Here is a 23407-nt window from a genome sequence, read left to right on the forward strand (position 1 = left end):
GGTGCAAGTTTTAAGACTCACACAGGCAATATAATTCCTAATAGCCATTTTGCAAGCCTCCCTGTCCTAGGAGAACTGGCTGGACAAGAAATGCAACTGGACACGAGGAACCAAAGCAGCACCCAGTTGCACATCCGCATTCCTGTAGATCCAACCTCCTGCCCAAACCCACCAACCAAGAACCCAAAACCTACTGATTGATGAAACTTCCTGCCAGTGGATGCATAGAGGGATGAAATTCCAGCTCTTAGAGGCTGCCATTATTGACCCAATACCCCATGGCTCAGTGATGTGTAGCCCTTCCCTTTGGATATTCCAATCCCCCATCCCTTTTTCTTTCATAAAACCAATTTTTCTATATTCACCATCTGAGACAGCTATTTAGCTTGCCCGCTCACCTCTGACCATTGGCTTTCACCTTTCAGTAAGTTCTTTACTTACATCTGCTCTAAGAATACATGAAAAAAATCTCAAGTAGCTTAGCAGAAACTAAGATCAGAAAAGCTGGTAGTGGAGACATGTTGGCTGTTTCTGAACACACGAGGGTAGATAGAGTTTTGAAAGTGGCTCCAACAAAGTTTATTTTCCGGTGGAATAAAAATGAAGACTCTTTGGAGAAAAGAGTCACAAACTCTAAAATGAGTTACTGAGTATGTCCAGTATGACTTTAAAATATCAGATGTGCGAATGTGGCTCACAATCAAGATAAAAATCAGAAAAAGAATTGACCCTGAAATAACCCAAGATTTTTGAATTAGTTAAAAAACAGATTTTAAAAAATAAGGCTTTAAAGCAGATATTAAAAGTGTTATCTAGAACAAAAGGAAAATTTAAGCATAATAGAAAAACAATTAGGAAATCCAGAGAAATAAAGGTTATAAATATACCAACTCTAAATTCTAGAGCAAAAACATACTTAAACTATGATACAGTGTATAGGTTTTATGGCACATTGGGAGAAGGCAACAAAAAATAATAATAAGTAAAAAGAATAAAGTATAGGCTTACAGAAATTATCAAATATTAAAGAAAGCTGAGCAGAAAGAACCTTTAAAAATTGAAAATAGCTGCAGCAACCTGTGGGACAATGTTATCTAACATGTTTAATTGAACTCCCATAAGAATGGAAAGAGAAAATAGGTATATTGTAGGTGGCAGTGATGGCCCCAGGTGTTAAACCCATTGAGTCAGACTGCATCTGGGTTTAGCAACCTTGGTACTTGAGTTCTGGCTAGAAACACTCCAACTATAAGAGAACATTTATTTGGAAAATCAGAGAGGTAGAAGTAATTCATAGAAGGAATGGGCTTAGGAAATAAGTTATAGTGGAAGGAAGGGCCCTTGGACTTGGGAGAAAGGCAGGCGAAGGCGAAGTGCCTGCGGGGAGGAGGAGCGGGAAGGGAAAGGCACAGGCATGCTCCCCTGCTCCTGGAAGGGAGAGCACCATGGGTCCTCTGTCCTAAGGGTGTATAGGGGAAGTCCCAGGGGAAGATTGAATAGAATATTTGGCAGCTTTTCAGGTGTTTTCTTTCAGGGTCAGGTGTCCACTGATTGACTGGTTGGGCAACAGAGCGGGGGGGGGGGGGGGGGGGAGTGGTCATTATCTAATGCAGCTGGTCCTAAGGTCAGCCATGGGGTCACTGGTCTGGTTTTGCTGCTTTTCTGGGCCTGGATCTGAAATATGACAGAGGCCTTGATATTATCTTTAGCGGGGGAAGGTCTGGGATCCAAACTGCAAGACCAGTGATATGCAAGGAGAGGAAAGGTCACTCTGGGGGTGAGGTCCCACCCTACAACTGTCCTTTGATCGGCACGCAAGGCTTTCTGCCCTCATGTCTGTCTGTCTGTCTACCACAGATACAACAATGTTTATTTAAAAATAATGTCCAAAATTTCCCCAAATGTATTGAGATGGCCCAATTTATAGAGTGAGACACTGAAAATACAAATAGACAATGACTAGATCATATATAAAAATAGAACTGTGACCCACAACCTGCTGCAACCTACTCAGAAAATCAATACCCTCATGGACAACAACTAACCCAAGAAGTCAACCTGCTATAGCCAGTCTTTGTAAGAAACTATTTTGCTCTCTCTAGTAATAATATAGGAAGATGAACAATAACTTATGTAAAGTAACAAAGACTTAATTTAAAATTTTTAGTTTGCCTAAATTTTGTCTCTGCTTTCAACCTAAGGCTAAGCTAAGGAAGTCAAACATGCATCCCTAAACAATTACATAGGAGGCTTTGCTTCTAGTTAGCCCACCTACAGCTTCCCCAGGTCACCTACCTCCAATCAGGGCATACTGAAATTTTCTTTTTTTCCTACTCTATGAAACTTTCTCACCCCTCTGACTGTTTTAGAATATTGAAACTAAGGGTCTTTATAACTTGGATTAAATTTAATTTTAAGCCCGGCCTGTGTTGCTCAGTGATTGAGCATCGACCCATGCACTAGAAGGTCGTCAGTTTGTTTTCTGGTCAGGGCATATGCCCAGTTTGTGGGCCAAGTTTCCAGTGAGGGGTATGCAGGAGGCAGCCAATCGATATTCTCTCTCATCGATGTTTCTATCTCTCTCTCCCTCTCTCTTTCTCTCTCTCTCAAATCAATAAAGAAAAAAATTTTTTAATTTAATTTTAAATTCTCACTTTAGAGATTCTCTCTTTCTCTTTCTCTCTCTCTGTATCTCTGTCTATGTGCTTGTGTGTGTGTATGTATATATATTCCTGAGACATAGTATTTCCCTCAGATAATAAGCAGCCCCCAAGGCAGCAGAAATATAACATCTAAGTTATGACTTGGGTTTTTAGAAGCATAAACTCCCTATCTTTAAATGAGCTAATTCAACATTAAGCTATGTTTTCTTTCTGTAGTACAAACTCCTACTTGGTACTTCTTTGGACCAGTACACACAGGCCGGCAGACTCAAGGAAAAATCTTAGGGTTCCAGTAGCAGCATCTGCCCACACGAAAGTGACAGTGGCTGACTCCCAGGTTATGGCAACCTCTGAATAAACAGTTTTTGCTTATTTTCATTTGGTTGGCTTGCATTCATTTCAATAAAATATAAGGAATTCAACACATCTTAATTAACTGATGCAAACTGAAATTAAAGGGAAAATCTTGAAATAAACAAAAAAAATGTAGCACATGACATTCAGAGAAATAATAATACAAACAATATTTCTCACTATTTATATCTACAGATAGATATAGAAATAGATGTATAGATATAGTTATAGGTTTATATATAGATATAGAGCCAGGATACAATGGAATAGAATAAAATGCTGAGAGAGGAAAGAAATCTTTGGTACCCATAATTATGTATTTAAAAAAAGTATTATTTAAAAGTGAAGATGTGGCCCATGAGGTGTGGCTCAATGGATTGAGTGTCGTCCCATGGACTGAGAGGTCCTGGTTCGATTCCAGCTCAGGGCACATGCCCAGGTTGCAGGCTTGATTACCAGTAGGGAGTGTGCAGGAGGCAGCCAATCAATGTTTCTCTCTCACATGGATGTTTCTCTCTCTCTCTAAAAAAAATACAATCAATGAAAACATTTTTTTTTAATTGAATAAGTAAAAAGAGTACACTCTAAAATAAGAATAAAGAGTATAGGAAGTACATAAACCACTAACATAGTAATAATGTATTACCATTATCAAGTGTTAGGTACTGTACATAATTGTACTGCTCTACTTTTATATGCCTGGCAGTGCAGTAGGTTTGTTTACCACCATCACCACACACAAGGGAGCAATGCGTTGCACTACAACATTACAATGGCTACATGTTAGAGATTTTTTAACTTCATTATATTCTAATGGGAACACCGTAAGTGGTCCGTTGTTGACTGAAATGTTCTTATGTAACACATGACATTTGAGGCCAATATTTAACAACTTACTACATTCAGATTATTAATAAAGCATTCTTTGCTTTTTCTTTTTAATTATACATTTATCTTTCATGGTTACCTCCTAGAGGTAGGAAGTAGATTTAGATATTAGATATATCAAAATAATATAAACTTCAAGCATTGGATATTGTGCTTGTGTCTCTCTGATTCTAACACTCTCTTATACACACACACACATAAATGTCACATACACATGCATATACATGTATATTTTTATGTGTAAAAAAGTATATATTTTAACACTATTTGACTGTGTATTATTTATATATCTGTATAGACTACTCCATAGATAACTGAGATATATTTGCACAGTCTGTTCAGCAAAATTTAAAATAATTATTCACTATCTCTAGTATTTCTTCTGTTAAAAGCTTAGTCTCTATAAAAATGCTTTAATTTCAAAGCACTACACATAGAAACAAGTAACGCGAAAGAAAAAAGCAACAGAAACTGGAAGGGCAGGACAAAAGTAAAAAGAAAAATGGTATCTCAGGCATGGGTAATTCATGCAATTTTATTATTCTTCCAATAAATTATAGATGTTATAAAGACACATTATCAAAAAGAAATGATTAAATTCATGCCCAAACAATATATAACTTCAACTCTTTGTACTCCAGCAACAAGTGGACCCTAAGTAAGGTGATCATAGAAACTCACATAACAAAGGTGAAATAGACCCTAAAAATCATACCTCAATCTGTTGTTCAAAAGGTTTCATATATCCCGTGCCATTATAACCATAAACTTGAAAACCAGAAGATAAAAAAGCTCTGCAAAATAGATAAAGAGTATTTAATGGAAAATTTGTTTCCTAAGCTTTTATTTTTAAAATATATTTATTTTGTTTTATTTATTATTAATAGATAGGTAAGCAGAAAAGGGGAAGGGGAGGAGACAGAGAACGATTCTCTGATTTTGTTCTCATTTTACTCAAAGACCTAGTTTTCAGTCCTCCCCTCACACACTTTATTGTCACACAATCCTTCTAGCTGTTTTTATTTGTTTTTTAATGCAACAGGCAAGTTTTTGCCTCAGAGTATTTGTGCAAGTTGTCTCTTCCTGAGATGTTTTTCAGCATGGCTCATTGTCTCATTTACTTCAAGTTTTTCTTTACATGTCAACTTCTCAGTGAGGTTTGTCTTGATAATTTTATTTTTAAAAATGCAACTTACCCAGTTATCAAGGATTAGATTTCCAAAAGATACTTTTTACTTTGCTCTATATTTTTGCTTAAACATTTTAACACTCTTCTTATTCTCCTTATTATGTCATTATTAGTCATCTGCTAACAATATAAACTCAGAGATTCACGTCTATTCAGTTTACTAATGCATCTCAAGCACTTAAAAGAGTATTTATCAGGAGAGTAGCAAATTGTCAGTAAATGCTGAACTAAGATTCTATAAATTCAACAAATTAGATCAACAGTTTGTGTCAGAATAGCAAAAAGCTAGGAAAATTCCTGAGCAAGTAGAATAGAGAAACTGAGGAGAAAAAAATTAAACAAGGCCAGTTTGGGCACATTACAGCCAGCCTGTGAATCACAGGACTTTATCTTCCCCAACCAAGGACACTTAGTTAATACCTCTCCTCCCTAAACAAAGATCACATAGCTTAAATCACCATGGACTAGCTGAGGCAGGAGGGAGGGGAAAAGGGAGAGAGTTTTATCTCACCCACTAAACAAAGAAGTCAGCAGTCTTGGGACTTGACAAGATAAAATCTGCAGATGTTCTTAGAAAAGCCACAACAAAGTAAAAGTGGGACCTTGAAATCTAGTCTGTTGCCCAAGATATTCATCAGGGAAGCTTTGAAACCTATAGGAATAAGGGTATAAAACCTCTTTAGCCCTACCTGGTAGTACACTCAGATTAGCTAGGTGTCCACTTGTGCTGTATGCCAAGTGTATTTTTAATAAATTGGCTTGCTACATTGCTGTTGTCTGTCGCTCGTATTTGATTATTTTCTCACGAGCATGGCAAGGACCAAGGAGGGAACAGCCCTCTCCCTCCAACTCAGGGGGCTGTCCAATAACATCTTTTCTGACGCTGATAGCAATCTCACATTAAAATATCTTATGTGTAAATATGAAAATATTATGCTTAAAAGGCTGTATAAAGAGAAAGGTAGTTATAGATATTCCATCTCATTTTCCCAAGCAAGTATAAAAATATAAAGATTGTGACTGCCATGACAGTCTGGATTTATTAAAACAACAGATTCAAGAACCAAGCCACTGACAAGTAGAGCAAAAATTTTTGCTTCTTGTCATAACTAAAAGAAAATGGCCCAAAGTGAGGTGGGGCTCCAGGGAACACATCAATTCTGAGTTTGAAGCCCTATAAAGAAATTTAGCTAGTGATATACAGGCACTGTTTTTTGTCAGAGAAAAAAAGAATCCAAATGCCTATGTCCCAAGGAGAAACCGACTATTAAGAAGCCTAGAAACAAGCAGAACTTTTGGGGGTCATTCATACCTAGAATAACAATATTAAACATTTGAAATACATCAAATACATAACTTCTTTCCCTGTAAAATAATTTGTCAAATTTTGAAGTCAGACAGAGAGGCCAAGGAACTAAATAAACTTAAAATCTTTGACAATAAGAGCAATTTTTTTTTCAAAATTGACAATATAGTATACACTCTATGTAATTTAAGCATGATAAAAGAAAGAATAATCACACTTAAATATGTTTATTTTATTTTATTTTTAAATCATTTTTCTTTATTGATTTTTAGAGAGAGAGGAAGGGAGAGGGGGGGAGAGAGAGAGAGAGACATCAATGAGAGAACATCAATTGGTGACCTCCTACATGCCCCCACTGGGGATTGGGCCCTCAACCTGGGCATGTGCCCTGACCAGGAATCAAACCAGCGACTTCTTGGTGCATGTGTCAATGCTCAACCACTAAACCACAACAGTCAGGCACATCTGAATATTTTTAAAAGATTAATAAAAACTAAAATAAAACCTTTAAAGTGTCAAGATGGAAAAAAAAGATGTTAATCTTCAAAGAAATAGCAATAAGACCAACAGATATTTTATCGATAGAAATGAAGAAAGCCAGAAGACAATGAATGATAATTTAAAAGGAGTAAAGTCATTTTTTAAAGTAATCCTAAAAGTTACTCCAGCAAAAAAGTTTTTAACAATACAGTTAAATAAAGATCTTTAAATGAATGCAAATAAACATAATTAAAAAGAAGCAGACTTGTAATAGAAATATGAGACTTTCTGGGACATGGAAAGTAACTGCATATAGAAACAGAATTAAAGAAAAAAATACCAGAATGGGTAAACTTATGGTTAAATATAAAGGAATATTCACTTTACCAAAATAATAGTAATATTTTTCTGAGGTTTAAAAGTATGCAGGACTATGATACATAAAAAATAAATGAAAAGGTAGATGAAGAAATTAAAAACTTAAATGATCTAGTAATCTAGGGTAATTGGTAAATGTAAAACTTTACATTAGATTTAATAACTTAAGAATTAATATGTTAATCTAGATACACTACTAAAAGAAAAGTAAAAGGATGTATAACCTAAAACTTAATAGAGGAAATGGTGTAATATAAAATAATAGATTCATTCAAATAAACATAATGAAAGCAAAAGAATATAAAATAACAGGTACAAAAGAAAAAATAATAAAAAAATTTTTTTAAGTATATAGAAAATCACAAGATAAAAAAAAGTAAGGATATCTTACAACTATAGAACAAGACCAGGTATCAAGATCTATTGCAGAGTCATAGTTATTAATACTGTGTGGTGTTTGAATTGATAAATAAGGCTCAAGAATAAACATACAAACCAGCAAAAGAAAAAAAGATGTACAGAAAGAGATCCCCTCATTAAAAGTCATTTGATTTATGACAAGGATTGCATTATAGTGCAGAAAGAAAAAGGTTTTATGTTGTTTTTTTCAATGTGTTGGATCCATTGAATGCTAATATAAAAAATAATAAAATCTTGACTCCTATGCGCACGTAATACACAAGCATCAACTTTGGATGAATTCTAAAGATAAATATGAAAGTTAAAACAATAAAAACCATTAGAACAAAATAGTAGCTTGGATTCATACAGTATATAAACAATAATTTATTTTAAAATATGAAAAAAGTAATAACTACAAAGCAAAAATGTTAATTTGAACTGTATTAAAAGACAGAATTTCAGGTTTGATTACAAAATCTGGATTAAATAAAAAATTAAAAAGAAAAGGTAGTATTTGCTTACAAATACTAAACAAAAGAAAGTTAATATAACTATATATTCATCAAATATATTAAAATTTAAGACAAACTAATTACTAGAAAATAGTCACTACATAATATTAAAATTTTATTCCCTGGAAGGATAAATTATTTAAAATTTCTATTTAACATTTTTATAATTTCAAAATATACAGGCTGAAGCCAAAGCAGATTTACAGTTGTGAATAAGTGAAACACAGAGTTTATTCTTTTATTATTTATTAATTTTTGCACTATTTTCCAGATGACCAACTATAAACCTACATATTTTTTTTAATCCTCACCTGAGGATATTCCTTCAAATATCTTCAGATAGAGTGGAAGGGGGAAGAGAGAGAGAGAAAGATCAATGTGAGAGAGACACATCAATTGGCTGCCTCCCACACAACTCGACCAGGGCCAGGGATAAACTGCAACCAAGGTATGTGCCCTTGGCCAGAATCAAACCCACAACTATTTGGTCCATGGGCCGGTGCTCTAAACTGAGTAAAACTGGCCAGGGCTGTAAACCTACTTTTCCCCCACCCTATATAAATTAAAATTTACAGAATACAAGAAACTAATCAATTTGATAATTATTGTTGAAAGATCTTAATACATATATCCTAATAAATAAATATGATAAATCAGTTTCAATATGGATGATTTTTTTGTTTTTAATTCTCACCAGAGGATATTTTTCCATTGATTTTTAGATAAGAGTGGAAGGGAGGGAGGGAAGGAGGGAGAGAGAGAAACATCAATGTGAGAGAGACATATCCTGCATGTCCCTAACACAGGGCCAGGGATCGAACCTGCAACCCAGGTATGTGCCCTTGACTGGGAATCAAATTTGTGACCCTTTGGTCCATGGGTCGACATGCTAACTGCTGAGCCAAACCAGCCAGGGCAAGAATTTTTTATGATTAAAAAACATTGTTTGAAATAATTGCAGAATATATACCATCTTCTAGTATATACAGAACATTTACAAAAACTGAATATAGATTATATTATAAGGTAAGTCGCAAGAGCTTTAAAAGATTGAAATCAGAAAATACTCTATCTGAACAAAAAACGAAAAAATGTCCTTGGGTGAGGATTAAAAAAAAAAAAATTAAAAACAAAAAAACTTTATTAATTTAAAAAGGGTTATGGTGTGATTTGTCAAAGAAAATAGCAAAGAGGGATGAAATTACTAATATTAGGATGGACGATGGTGAATGAATGACCTTAGAAATAGCAGTCTTTGAAAAATAAAACAATACTATAAACCGTAAATTGAAGGGTTTAATTTAAATATAGGAATACCTAGAAAAATATAATTTATAAAATCAGACTCAAAAAGAAAAACTGCATAATCCTAAAACCTTTAGACAAATCAATAGTAAAAAATTTCTGAATTATGGCACTCCAGGTGAAATTAGTTTCACAGGTGAGTTTTACCAAACACTCAACATTTTAGAGACCAGAAAAGGTAGGGGTACTCTTCAAGTCTAAAATATTTTCTATCTGGCCCTTTGCCAAAAGATTTTCTGACTCTTGCTTTAAAGATAATAATTAAAGAAGTAGAAACAAAGACCTGGGCCACGGCTGAAAGAGTAGTAAGCAGGTGACACTGTGCAAACTAAGAATCTGGACCAGAATTGTGCCTTCAGAATGATGCCCACTATGGTTACTTAATGTCCTGTGGTCCCTAGCATGAGAACACATTATTTGCAACACTTACTCCTAGTATGAGAACATATTGTGAGTCTTCCAATAAAGGACATAAAGCTAGAATTATCCTCTGCATTTCATGAACAGGAAGGAGAAAAATCAATACCTGTTGTCCACAAACCATGGACAGAAGGAAGCTACCCAGATCTGACCATAATAGAAATACCACAAGCAAAAAATAAAGACCCTAAATTATATCTCATGCAGATATAAGTGGATTACAAAGAGCCCCATCATTGCTGAAACCCTAAGATGATGAGCAATATAAACATTGGACCTAACAAGTGAACCCAATAGTGATCAAGCAAAATCATTCATAAAACCACCCACAAAGAGGAGCCTCCACAGCCCGAAGTTCAAGAAAGATCACGGAAGATAATGTCCAGTAGAAGGAGTTCATCAACAATAGTTACAAACATGGAAAAATCCAGAGCTTGAAAATGGGGAGAATTCTTATTTAGATAAATGACAATAATTAAGTAACAATGGAACTCTAATTTAGAATAAATAGCTTTTCATGATCAACAGAGAAAAAGCAACAGCAGCCATAAAATTTTTGCAGAGCATAAATATATATGTTTGTATAGAAATTATAAACATGCAAAGTATAGTCATTGAAAAAATTCTTAAAAGTAGACTAGACATAATAACATAAAGAAATAGTAAAGTGTAGTCTGGCCAGCAAAAATAATATTATGGTTGGGAGTCACCACAACATGAGGAACTGTATTAATGGTCACGGCATTAGGAAGGTTGAGAACCACTGTGCCCTAGTGGATGAAGAAGGCCAAAGAAAAATGCCAGGAACAGACTGACAAGAGATGCAGGCTGTCCTCTCTGAGAGCTTCTACCTCTAAATTTGAGGCCAGTAAAACATGAGGTTTATCTAACAGAAACAAATAAATTAGATCAGACATGAAAAAAGAATGATGGGAAATGTAAAATTGTATATTAGAAATATAAGTGATAGAATAAGTGAGTCAGGAATTGCTTACTTGGAATAACCAAAGGATCATTCACCCATTTAAGTCAAATAAGAGGCCCCAACATATATTCAAAAGCATTCCAGAAAAATTAATGAAGTGATGGAAAAGGGAATATTAAATTTAAAAATTGACATGAAGTTTCCAGAATTGAATCAAGGATATTAATTCTCAAATTGAAAAATCACAGAATCCTTAGATATAGAACAATAAAAAAGCATATCACAGACAAACTACAGCATCTTAAAAGATAATCAGAGTACTCGTTGGAATTAATATTACTCTCAATATACTAATCTAGACTGATTCCTGAGTTTGGCAAGAACACCACTGAGCAATATGATAAAATTGATTCCTGTTGTTCTAACTTCATGTGTTTGAAGGCCCTAGGGGACTGCCACCTTGTCATGACAAGGGACAGATTGGTGCTAGCTCTGAGCACAGATCAAGCCTCATAGTCTGTTGAGTGCACAGTGGTAATCACTCTGTTTATGTATAAACAGTTGGCTGAGCCTGAAACTAACTAGCTACCAAGAAACCCTGGGTAGGGGCTTCCGGGGCTTGAGGCAAACCAGGACCAATGGTGACTGAAGGCTTCATGACTCCACCATCAGGAGCCACCTGGCAACACTTTATTCTGTTTCCCCCCTCCCTACCAGTACTACTCATTTTATTCCCAACAATTTCATTAAAATGTAAATACAGCAAAGCTTTGCATTTTACTGTGATTACAGTTTTGGTAATGTCTTAAAACTTTGATTTATAATAGCTGGTTTGGAGTTACTTTATTAATATTGGTAACAATGTTTCAAATATTTTGGACCCAAGCATTATTTGGTGACCACTATTTAATTTCCAAAAAGCTGGTGATTTTTAATTAAATATTTGTAATTGTGTTTTAATTGTATTGTGCTAGACACTGATAATGTGGTTCTTCTTCAAAAGATTTTGTGTTCTAGTATGTGATTGCTTTTTATTCAAATGTACTTTGATAACTTATGTGCAAATAAAAAGCTTTTAATTGTAAGGTGTATAATATGTGATTCATTAGTTACTACTTCATCATTTGTATTATATGTTCTGTAACTTTTTACTAAATATAGAAAATAGCTTCAGAAATCAATTACTTTTACTGTATTTTAATTCAGGTCTTCTTAAATTTCTAAGTAATTAAACTTTACATATTTCAAAATATATTAAACATTCAATAAATATTGTGCCTGTGATAGTGATATTCATAGGATGCTGCAGGCCTGACCACTGGCTCACTGTCATGCCTCACTTGGCATCCAAAATAGTGGCCAACTGTGGATCCTATCTGAATTTTCCCCAATGTATTTCTTGTAAAAATGCAGCATTTTTTTTCTTTAGGAAGAAGTAATTTGGGGTCTATTTTCAATGTCTTCCTTTAAACTATCTCATTTTATATGCAAAAATTTTTCCAAACATTATAATGTATGAAAGGATTGCAGCTCTGAATTCTAGAAATGATACAGATATATTTCTTATTTATGTATTGATTTGGTAATTTCAGTTTTAGATTTCTGCCTGTCATTATTTTTGGAAGTCTATTGTTATCATTTAAAACAGATCTATTACAGCAATTAGACATGAAAAAATAAAAGGAATTCAAATTGAAAAGGAGGAAATAAAACTGTCATTATTTGCAGATGACATGACATAGTACATAGAAAACCCTAAAGACCCCAACAAAAATCTACTAGACTTAATAAATGAATTTGGCAAACTAGCAGGATACAAAATTAACGTCAAAAAATCAATGGCATTCTTATACACCAATGATGAACTCACAGAAAGAGAAACTAAAAAAACAATCCCATTTCCCATTGCGGCAAAAAATTAAGATACCTAGGAATAAACTTAACCAAAAAAATAAAGGATCTCTTCACAGAAAACTACAGGTAATTGAAAAAAAAAAATAGAGGAAGATATAAAAGAGTGGAAGCATATACCTTGTTCATGGATTAGAAGAATTAACATCATTTAAATGTCCATACTATCTAAAGCTATACATAAATTCAATGCAATCCCCATCAAAATACCAATGATATATTTCACAGAACTAGAACAAACACTCCAAAAGTTTACATGGAACCAAGGAAGGCCCTGAATAGCCACAGCAATCTTGAAAAAAAAAAAAGAACAAAGTAGGAGGGATCACATTACCAGACATGAGGTTATACTACAAAAGCCACTATAATCAAAACAGCCTGGTACTGGCACAAGAACAGGCACCTATATCAATGCAACAGAATAGAGAACCCAGAAATTGACCCAAGACAATATGCTCAATTAATATTTGACAAAGGTGGCATGAGCATACAGTGGAGTCAAGACAGCCTCTTTAATAAATGGTGTTGGGAAAATTGGACAGCTACATGCAAAAGAAAGTGAAGCTAGACTACCATACACAAGAATAAACTCAAAATGGATAAAAGACTTAAATATGATTTGTGATTTCATAAAAATTCTAAAAGAAAATGCAGCGATCAAATGCAGCAGAAATTTCACTGATACAACACCGAAGGCAAGAGAAAAAAAGGAAAAATGAACACATAGGATTACATCAAACCAAAAAGCTTTTGCACAGCAAAAGAAACAACCATCAAAATGGAAAGGGAATCCACTATATGGGAAATCATTATTGCCAATGATATATCAGATAAAGGGTTAATTTTCAAAATATATAGAGTATTCACACAACTCAACAAAAGGAAGACAAAGAACCCAATTAAAAAATGGGCAGAGGAACTAAATAGACACCTCTCCAGACAGGACACACAAATGGCCAAGAGACTTATGACAAAATGTTCAATGTCACTAATCATCAAAGAGATGTTAATTAAAACAACAATGAGCTATCAATTCACACCTATCAGAATGGCCGCCATCAACAAATCATCAAACAACAAGTGCTGGCCAGGGTTTGGCGAAAAGGGGACCTTAGTACACTGCTGGTGGGAATGCAGACTGGTGCAGCCACTATGGAAAATACTATGGTGTTATCTCAAAAAATTAAAAATTGAACTTCCATTTGACCCAGTGATCTCACTTCTAGGAATATACTCTATGACGCCTAAAACACCAATCAGAAAAGATATTGTACCCCTATGTTCATAGCAGCACTATTTACAATAGCTAAGGTCTGGAAACAGCCTAAGTGTCTCTCAATAGAGGAGTAGATAAAAAAGTGGTGGTACATATACACAGTGGAGTACTAAGAAAGATCTCTTATCCTTTGAGACGACATGGAGGGACCTGGAAAGTATTATTCTAAGCGAAACAAGCCAAGCAGAGAAAAGCAAATATTTCATGATCTCACTTATTTGTGGGATATAATGAACTAAACAAACTGATGAACAAAATAGACCCAGAGTCATAGATGTAGTGTACAGACTGACAATCTCCAGAAGGGGGTGGGGGAGGGATGGGCTAAACCACAGAACCTATATGCATGTATGCATAACTGATGGGCATAGACAACAAAGTTGGGGACGGGGTGGGAGGGAATGGGGAGGAGGTTGTCAATGAGGGGAAAAAGGAGAAACATCTGTAACAAAAATAAATTAATAAAAAAATTAAAAATAAAAATAATAAATAAATAAAACAGGTCCATTAAAATTTTGATGATTCTTTATTCCTTACAATGTTAGTGCTCATTTCTTCCACATTTATCAGCTAGCAGAGAATTAAATTTGGCTAATTGAAATTATATTCTAAATCCTTAAGACATTCTGACACTATATAGATTATATTTAAAGTATTATCATTCTTTCCACCTGAAAATCCTCTTTATTCTTTCAAATAGAGTTGAATGTAAAGAAACTGAAAAACAAGTCATACTTATGTTTTGATAAAGATAGCAAATTATCAAAATTCATCCCCTATGAAACAACATGGATAACTAAAAAAGAAATCTGGTTCTAAATGAAGGAGCAAGGTAGGAGCTTACACTATGGATTCAGGTTCTTTAGTATATAGATTCAATATTTATTATATAAACTCTTATGTTATTTTAAGGATAAAATAAGAGACAATGAAAAGCCGGTAACTTGAAACATTTACAAATGCAAAATATTGACATTCTGGATAATTACAAATGATGATTATAAGTAAAACAAAACCAGATAATAAATTAATGTTGATCACTTACTTATGCATCATCTTCACAGTGTGTATTTTGCCATCAATTACAATGTTGTAGGACACCTAACAGGATAGTATATTTAAAAGGTAAAGAAAAGTGAGAAGAATCTTAGAAAAAAATATATCATTTTATTTTACTTCATTTTTAATCTTCACCTAAGGGTATTTTCTATTTATCTTCAATTAGTGTGGGAGGGAGCAAGGGAGAGAGAAATATCGACATGAGAGGGACACATCGACATTGCCTCTAGCACGACCCCGACCAGGGTCTGGGACAAACCTCAAGTGAGGTGTGTGCCCTTGATCGGAATCTAAAACACGACTCTTTGATCTGCAGGGCTATGTTCTAACTGCTGAGCCAAACTAGCCAGGGCAAAACTATCATTGTATATTGAAGATAATTGCATTCTAAAATACTAATACAATTTTTTTAAAATTATAATTTAATATTGATCTATTTCAATGGAATTTGATATTAAAATATTGGTTTTCATAATAAAAACTGTGTAGAATAATGATTTGTGTAGTTTCTTATTTGTTAACTTTTAAGTGTATCCAATAAAATAGAATCTCAAAAATTATTTTCATCCAATAATTTTATCTAAATAAAGATTGACACCATTATAAAAGTTATGCTTAAAATGGGAGGCTATAACTAAATTACTCAATAGAAATATTATATAGTAAAGTAAAGAATTAACAGCACTTAGTGTATAATACTTGTAGATTTTATAATGTGTTTCAAGTTTAGATGCATTACTCATTGATCTATTTTATTAATGTTAGGATTAAGAAATGATGTCTAACAAATGAACAATTTAATCTTTATACCTCAATTTTGGCATTTTTATAGGCCTTCCAATATGTGAGAATGGGATGTATTCAATTTCTTTAGGTCTTTAACTCCTCTCATCTTGCTTTACTATATTCAGTGAGGAGATTTTGCTTATCTTTGTGATATTTATTTAGATACTAATTTTTATACAGTGTCAACTATAACTTCTTAAAATTTTATTTATATTTGTGCTTTGCAGAATAAAAATACAATTAATTGTTTTATATTTTGGTCTTATTTCCAGAGTATGTACTATATTATTGTATTATTTCTAATTTTGTCTAGATTATTTTGTATTTTATTTTATACACAATCAGTTTATCTGCGAATGATGATAGTGTTATTTCTTCCTTTCCAATTATTATGCCTCTTTCAAAATTGTTGTTTTCTGTCTTTATTGCACTGACTAATACTTCCAGAAGAATGATATATAGAAAATGTAATAGAGTGCATCCTTGGTTTTTTCTTGATCTCAGGAGAAAAGCTTTAAATATTTCAACTTTACGTATTTTTAAAGGCATATAAACATCTTTATAAAGCCTCAATTGACTATTATTTTAAATTATTACATGGTTTGGGCAAACAAACATTAAAGAAAACTATATAAAATTTCTTGTCACCAATTTCTATATTAAAAGATAATTTTAAGTGCTCTTAGTACCATTCCCATAGTTACTTCCCTTTCTTACAAGCTAGCTAACACCCTAAATTTCATGTTTATCATTCCTATACATAATTTCACATTTATGCTAATAATGGGTGTTTATTTAAGTAATGGTTTTATTTTTCATAAAATTTAAGTTTAAATAAAAATAATCCTTCTACAAGTTATATATTTCATTGTTGGATTACATCTGGTGGTTAGAACACTGCCTCAGACATAATAAGCATTATACATACAAACATTTGCTGTCATCATCATCATCAATACACATAGCTATATCTTTTTTTGTGTGTGTGGTATAACTGAACATAGCAGAGTTTATTCATCTATATTGTTTCTATTTAGTTCTATTTTTTCACTATTTTAAGCATAGTTCCAATAATCTTGGACATGTTGCATTATACATATTTGTTAGGTATATATGTTAAACTAAACCTATGAGCCTATGAGTGGACTTCTTTTATTAAAAATAAAATAAGCCAGTCAGAGAAAGACAAGTATCACATGATCTCATCTATAAGTGGAATCTAATGAACAAAATAAACTGACAAACAAAATAGATCCAGAGACATGGAAGCATGGAACAGAATGATGAATCTCAGATGGGGGGTGAGAAGATTAACCAAAGAATTTATATATATATATATATATATATATATATATATATATATATATATATATATTTGCATAACCCATGGACATAGACAATAGTACAGTGAAGGCCTGGGGTGCGGTGGGGTCAGTGGGGAAAAATGGGGGGGACATCTGTAATACTTTCAACAATGAAGATAAATTTTTTAGAAAGCTATTTTATTTAAAATTTAAAATTAATCTTCAAATTCATTGTACAAATGTAGACATTAATTCACAGTGAATAATATTCTTTTATTCATATCCTGTAATCACGTTTTGTTCTTTTAGATGTAATTTTTTATTAATGATGCAAAATAACTGTCTTATTATGTTTGTCAATTTTCTGTAAATGACTTAATTTGTATATTTTATTTTTTTTGTTACCCACTTAACACTTAATTGCCATTCATAATTTTGAACGTGTATCTATTTTCTTGTTTTTTATCTTACTGATTTGTATGAGTTCTTGATACAGTCTGAATACACTTTGTGTATTATAAGGATTGCAAATTTCTTCTGTGAGGCTGGAACATTTTTCATTTTGTTTATGGTAGCTATTTATTTATGTATTTACAACTAGATGGTCCTCCAACTTTTACTTAAGAATTTGTTCTTTATTTTTCTGGCTCAAGATTCCCCTATTATAAAGTCCTAAAATAAGTCTTTTATCCTGTTTTCTAAATTTTTAGTATTTTATTCTCAGATGTATGCTTCTAAATTATCTATTTTTAAAATCCATCAACAATTATTTTATTTTTTAATGTAATTTAGTTTAAATTTTTCTATCATCATTTATCCCTCCTATATCCTCTTCTATCTTTCCCCACCCCCACAATCACCACACTGTTGCGTGTCAATGAGTTATTTTAATAATGTTGGTGTATAATATGGCATAAATATACTGTTTATTATTATTATTCTATATTGCCAATCAACTGTCCTTCACCATTTATTAACTAGTCCATTCTTTATCCAATTATTTCAATGTTGTCATTGCATTGAAAAATTTTCATATGTGTGTGGATATTTTGGAAGCATTCTGTTCTGTTCCATTAATTTGTCTTCCCTTAGACACTGCCATATTATTTTAATTACTAAAACTTTAAAATATACTTCAATGTGAATCACCCTTTTATTCTTTAAAATTAACAATTTCTGACATTTTACCATTACTTATGAATTTTAAAATCAACTTGCCATTTTTTATGAAATTCTTACTGAAAGTGTAATCAATTTATAGATTTGGTGAACTTCAGAATACACTGAGTATTCTTCACTGCCAACATGATCTATCTCTCTACTTTTATCAGTGACTCAATACAACTTTAATAAATCCTAAAAAAGTATTTTCCTTGTGAGTAATATTTATTGGTAACTCATAGTTTTAGCAATATATTATATATATTATATATGTGTGTGTGTTTATACATATATACACATATCATATGCATATATGAATGTATACAATAGTTTCTCAAAAATATGAGTTATTTACCAATAAATATTACTAGTTGTGTATGAATATGTATGTTTGTGTGTTTTCTTTTATTATCATTCTAAATTTCTCTTTATTGCTAATATTTGAATATTTTATTTTTTTTCCTCATCTTACTTCTAGGTTATAATGGCAAATGTAATGTTGAATGGAAAAGGCCATAATAGCCATCCTTCTTTAATTCATAAAAGTCAAAGAAATTCTACTTATGTTTTACTATTAGAAAGAGATTCTCATATATGATTCAAATATTTGTCTTGGTTATTTTCCTATTTCCCTTTTCCCCAGGAATCTGTTTTTCTACAAAATTGTTTACCTTCTCAAAGTTATCAAGTTTGTTGGTACATTTATTCACTGAATTATTTATTATTTTTTTCTTTCTATATATCCACTTTTTTTCTTTATATCCACTATGTCCACTTTTTTCATCCCTGTTAATAGAACTTTTATACTTTTATTCTGTACTTTAAAGATTATTTTTGCCTGATTAAAAAATGTGACTACACATGTTTATTGTTGGTTACAGTTTGCTTTGTATAATTGTGTGTGTTTGTGTATGTGTTTGACCTTTCTTTCCTTATAATTTAGATGTCTTCTCATGTATTTTTAAAACCAACCCAAAATATATGCATTTCTGATAAATTTAATCAATTTTCATTTAAGTTTTATTTTGTTTTGATTCCCTTCTATATTGAAACTTATACACTCCTTCTATTCTTTTATTTGTTACAATTACAATTTCGTATTCACTTTGTTTTGTTTTGTGTTATACACATTCTCTACTTTTTCACCAGCTCCTGTTTTTATGTTCTCCTTTGTCCCAGTTTTAATTTCTACATGCTGAAGTAAATTATTTCAACTCTTTTCTTCTCTTATAATCTGAAAATTATTAATATACCCCAATTTCTGAAAGATAGTTAATTTGAGTAAATTATTCCATAATGCAAATTTATTTAAAGTCAGACAACTGAAGCTTTTATTTCACTATTTTCTCATCCATATTGTTAATTTTGAGACTCTATCAGTGTACTAATTATTTCAATGTGGATGAACTCTGATGCCTGGCTGCCTTTAAGATGATTTCTTGGCCTGGTATTCTCATTTCACTGTCAACGTGTTACATGATTTTTATGTATTCTGTGTAGCAATACCTGATCTGAGGATTCTTTTTAAAATCATTTCTCAGTTAACATATATTTAATAAAACCTCTTCAAGTTTTTTATTTTTCTTTTACAAGAATTCTAATTATTTAATACTTGAGCCTCTAATTCTATCCTTCTTTCCCCTTTAAGCCATTTATATGTTGCATCTACTTGATCTCTTCAGCTCTCTGGTCTAGTTAATTCTTTACTTTTTTACTTTCATTTTATATTTTTCACATCTAGAAGCTCCATTCAGTTACATTTTTTTAAAAATCTCCTAGTTTTTCTATGTTGAATATTTTCTTCTATGATCTTTATTCTTTATTAATTATAATAATTATAAACATACTCTGTTTCATATGTTTGTAGCATTTGTTAGATCAGTTAGCCTTTACTGGCTGAAAAAATACTAATTCCTTACTATCTATTCAGCACTATTCGAAACACTGGGGATAGAGACATTAGCAAATAGTTCAATTTTGTTCCTCATGAATTTGATGGTCGAAGAACGGGAATTACTATCATAGAATCTAGTGATGACTGGTTTATGATATTGACCCCTTAATAGATCCTGTGTGCATTTTCTAATACAATGAATTACATGTGTTTGCATAAAAATGAAACTTTTAAAATACTGCTAAATGCCTCACATCTTTTTTCTATTTAAATAATTACATTTGAAACTTTTGTAAATTGCATTCTTTTTAAAATGGTATATTGAAAAATTTAAACTTGTATTATTTGCATTTGAGTGACAAGTGGATAGTTTTAAGAAAGTTTCATTCAACTTATCAGAACACATATTACTCAACTAGAAAGAAAATTAAGGGAGGGTGTATCAAAAAACACTTCACTTCTTTAGAAATGATTCTAGAAATTAGTAAAAGAGATATAAATTATTCCAATCAATTCAAAGAAAACAAAGACGCTGATCCAAGATGAACTAAAATGGCATGAAAAGAACAGCCTTGATGATTAACATATTTGCAATAATATCACAAAACAGTTTATGAAATCAAATGATTGTCATCCCACATAAGGAAGCTGTAAATTTACTAAACAATTGTTTTCTCCAAATATAGCCTGGTGAGAGAGTGAGGGAGAATCTCTAGATGGAGCTGGTCAATGATTATTCAAACACTGAAGAGGAAAACAATTTAGAAGATGGAACTTGGGGCTTTGATAATAAGCATCACTGTACAACATGTCTATGAAACATTATTAGTCTGGGTTCATTTTCAAAAGGCCTTTTTACTCAAGAAAAATTAGGTATAAATATAAAATTCAGCAGCATGGAAAAAAAATGTCAGGTTACTTAGGAATAAAATAGTCACATTGTTTTTAGATCATGAAAAAATGTTAGTGCTTAATTACATTTGATTCAACTCCATCTTTTGATTGTGACTCTTTTTTCTCCGGAACTGTAATTTGCACGTGTAGTAGTTCAGAATCTGTAAAGTGCAAAATGTTTTGTTACTGCAACACCCATTGCCTCATATCTCCTTATCTAACTTCATAATATTCTATACGCCACCACCTATTTTTACTACATTTTCAAATACCCTCAATCCACAGTCTTTCCGGAATTACAGGACTTTGTAAAGACAAACAGGTACATTGCTTTAAGAATATTGACCTGCGGCGGTTCGTGGTAATTCCGAGCCAATAGGATCAAACACTCTCAGTACATATAAAGTCAGGTCCTTTTGACCTTCCAACTAGTGTCCAGAGGTAAAAAAAAAAAAAAAATGCAGAGCAGGGCATGAAACACTAATCCTGGAGCCTCCACTCAAGCCATGCATGGCATCGCCCGTTTTTAATATGGTCCCAAGACGAGTGGGAAAGCCCCTTGGCAGGCAGTGTAGGTATTGTTTGGGGAAGGTGGCAATTGGGAGTGGGCTCGTGCCTACACAGTTGAGCCCCCCAAGAAGGCACTTTCCCAGGGATTATCCAGCCTCTCAGAAGGAAATCCACAGAAAAGCTGACATTTGTGACAGGTCAAAGGGGACAGGGCCAGGGGACAGTGTACTTACTACGGTCTGTCTGGACCCAGATGAGCCCAACGATCAGGAACAGATAGCGCAGCATGGCTTGATGCCCTGGATCCCAGCCCCAGTAATGGCAGTTGGCTTGGCGAGAAGGCGGTTGGAAGCGCGAGCGGATCCCTGCAGAGGCAGAGGGCAAAGGGAGCAAAGATGCGTGTGGAGCATCTGTGCTGCGCGCTGTTGAACGTGGGCAGTCTAGGCCCCTAACTCGAAGCAGTAGGAGCCTTCTACTCATTTTTGATGCCGCTTTGAGGCTAAAAAGAGCAGAATCACTTTCAAACCATAGAGTTGAAGAAACAGCTAATGAACAGGAAAATTCATATGCACTTCTTAAGTGAACTCTTTTTTTTAATTTATATTTGTTACAGATGTTTCTCCCCCCCCCCCCATTGACACCGTCCTCCCAATCCCGCCCCCACCCCAGCATTATTGTCTATGTCCTTGTTTATGCATACATGGTATAAGTTTTGTGGTTTATTTTTTCCCTCCCTCCACATCCACCTCTTCTGAAGTTTGTCAGCCTGCACCTCACTTCCATGACACTGAGTCTATTCTGTTCCTCAGCCTGTTTTGTTCATTACATTCCACAACTAAGTGAGATCATGCCATATTTGTCTTTCTTTGATTGGCTTGTTTTGCTTAGGATAATACTCTCCAGGCCCTTCATGTTGTCTCAAAGGTTAAGAGATCTTTCTTAGTTATGGCTGCATAGTACTCCATTGTGTATATGTACCACCACTTTTTTTTTATCTACGCCTCTATTGAGGGACACTTGGGCTGTTTCAAGATCTTAGCAATTGTAAATAGTGCTGCAATGAACATAGGAGTACATATATTCTTTCTGGTTGGTGTTTCAGGCTTCTTAGGATATATTCCTAGATATGGGATCACTGGATCAAATGGCAGTTCAATTTTTAATTTTCTGAGGATACACCATATAGTTTTCCATAGTGGCTGCACCAGTCTGCATTCCACACCAGCAGTGTACTAGAGTCCCCTTTTCTCCACACCCTCGCCAGCACTTGTTTGATGATTTGTTGATGGGCAACCATTCTGGCAGGTGTGAGGTGATACCTAATAGTCATTTTAATTTGCATCTCTTTGATGGTTAGTGATATTGAGCATATTTTCATATGTTTCTCGGCCATTTATATGTCCTGTTTGAAGAGGTGTCTGTTTAGGTCCTCTACCCATTTTTAATTTGATTTTTGTCTTCCTTTTGTTGAGTTGTATGAGTACTCTATATATTTTGAAAATTAACCCTTTATCTGATGTATCATTGGCAATTATGCTCTCCCATATAGTGTGTTCCCTTTCTGTTTTGATGGTTATTTCTTTTGCTGTACAGAAGCTTTTTAGTTTGATATAGTTCCATATGCTCATATTTTCCTTTGTTTCTACTGCCTTGGGCATTGTATCAGTGAAAATTCTGCTGAGTGTGATGTCTAAAATTTGGTTTTCTGTGCTTTCTTCTTAGCCATAACTATTAGACATGAAGAAAACATAAAAGAAATCCAAATTGGAAAGGGGGAAGTGAAACTGTCA

At 33.2% G+C, this 23407-nt stretch overlaps 1 protein-coding gene across 1 annotated transcript in view; it reads right to left on the reverse strand.

Moving 5' to 3' along the window:
• LOC118622331 (disintegrin and metalloproteinase domain-containing protein 2-like) overlaps window positions 1–22097 on the reverse strand; it is a 119534-nt gene extending 97437 nt beyond the window's left edge. The window contains exons 1-4 of the mRNA XM_036249780.1: window positions 21851–22097; window positions 21192–21268; window positions 15055–15110; window positions 4621–4699 (exon numbers count right to left, since the gene is read on the reverse strand). Of these exons, the coding sequence (XP_036105673.1) occupies window positions 4621–4699; window positions 15055–15110; window positions 21192–21268; window positions 21851–22097 (459 nt within the window). The remainder of the gene's footprint in view (window positions 1–4620; window positions 4700–15054; window positions 15111–21191; window positions 21269–21850) is intronic.
• Between the last annotated feature and the right edge of the window lie 1310 nt (window positions 22098–23407).

Source organism: Molossus molossus, unplaced genomic scaffold (genome assembly GCF_014108415.1).
Source record: "Molossus molossus isolate mMolMol1 unplaced genomic scaffold, mMolMol1.p scaffold_m16_p_9, whole genome shotgun sequence".
Lineage (NCBI taxonomy): Eukaryota > Metazoa > Chordata > Mammalia > Chiroptera > Molossidae > Molossus > Molossus molossus.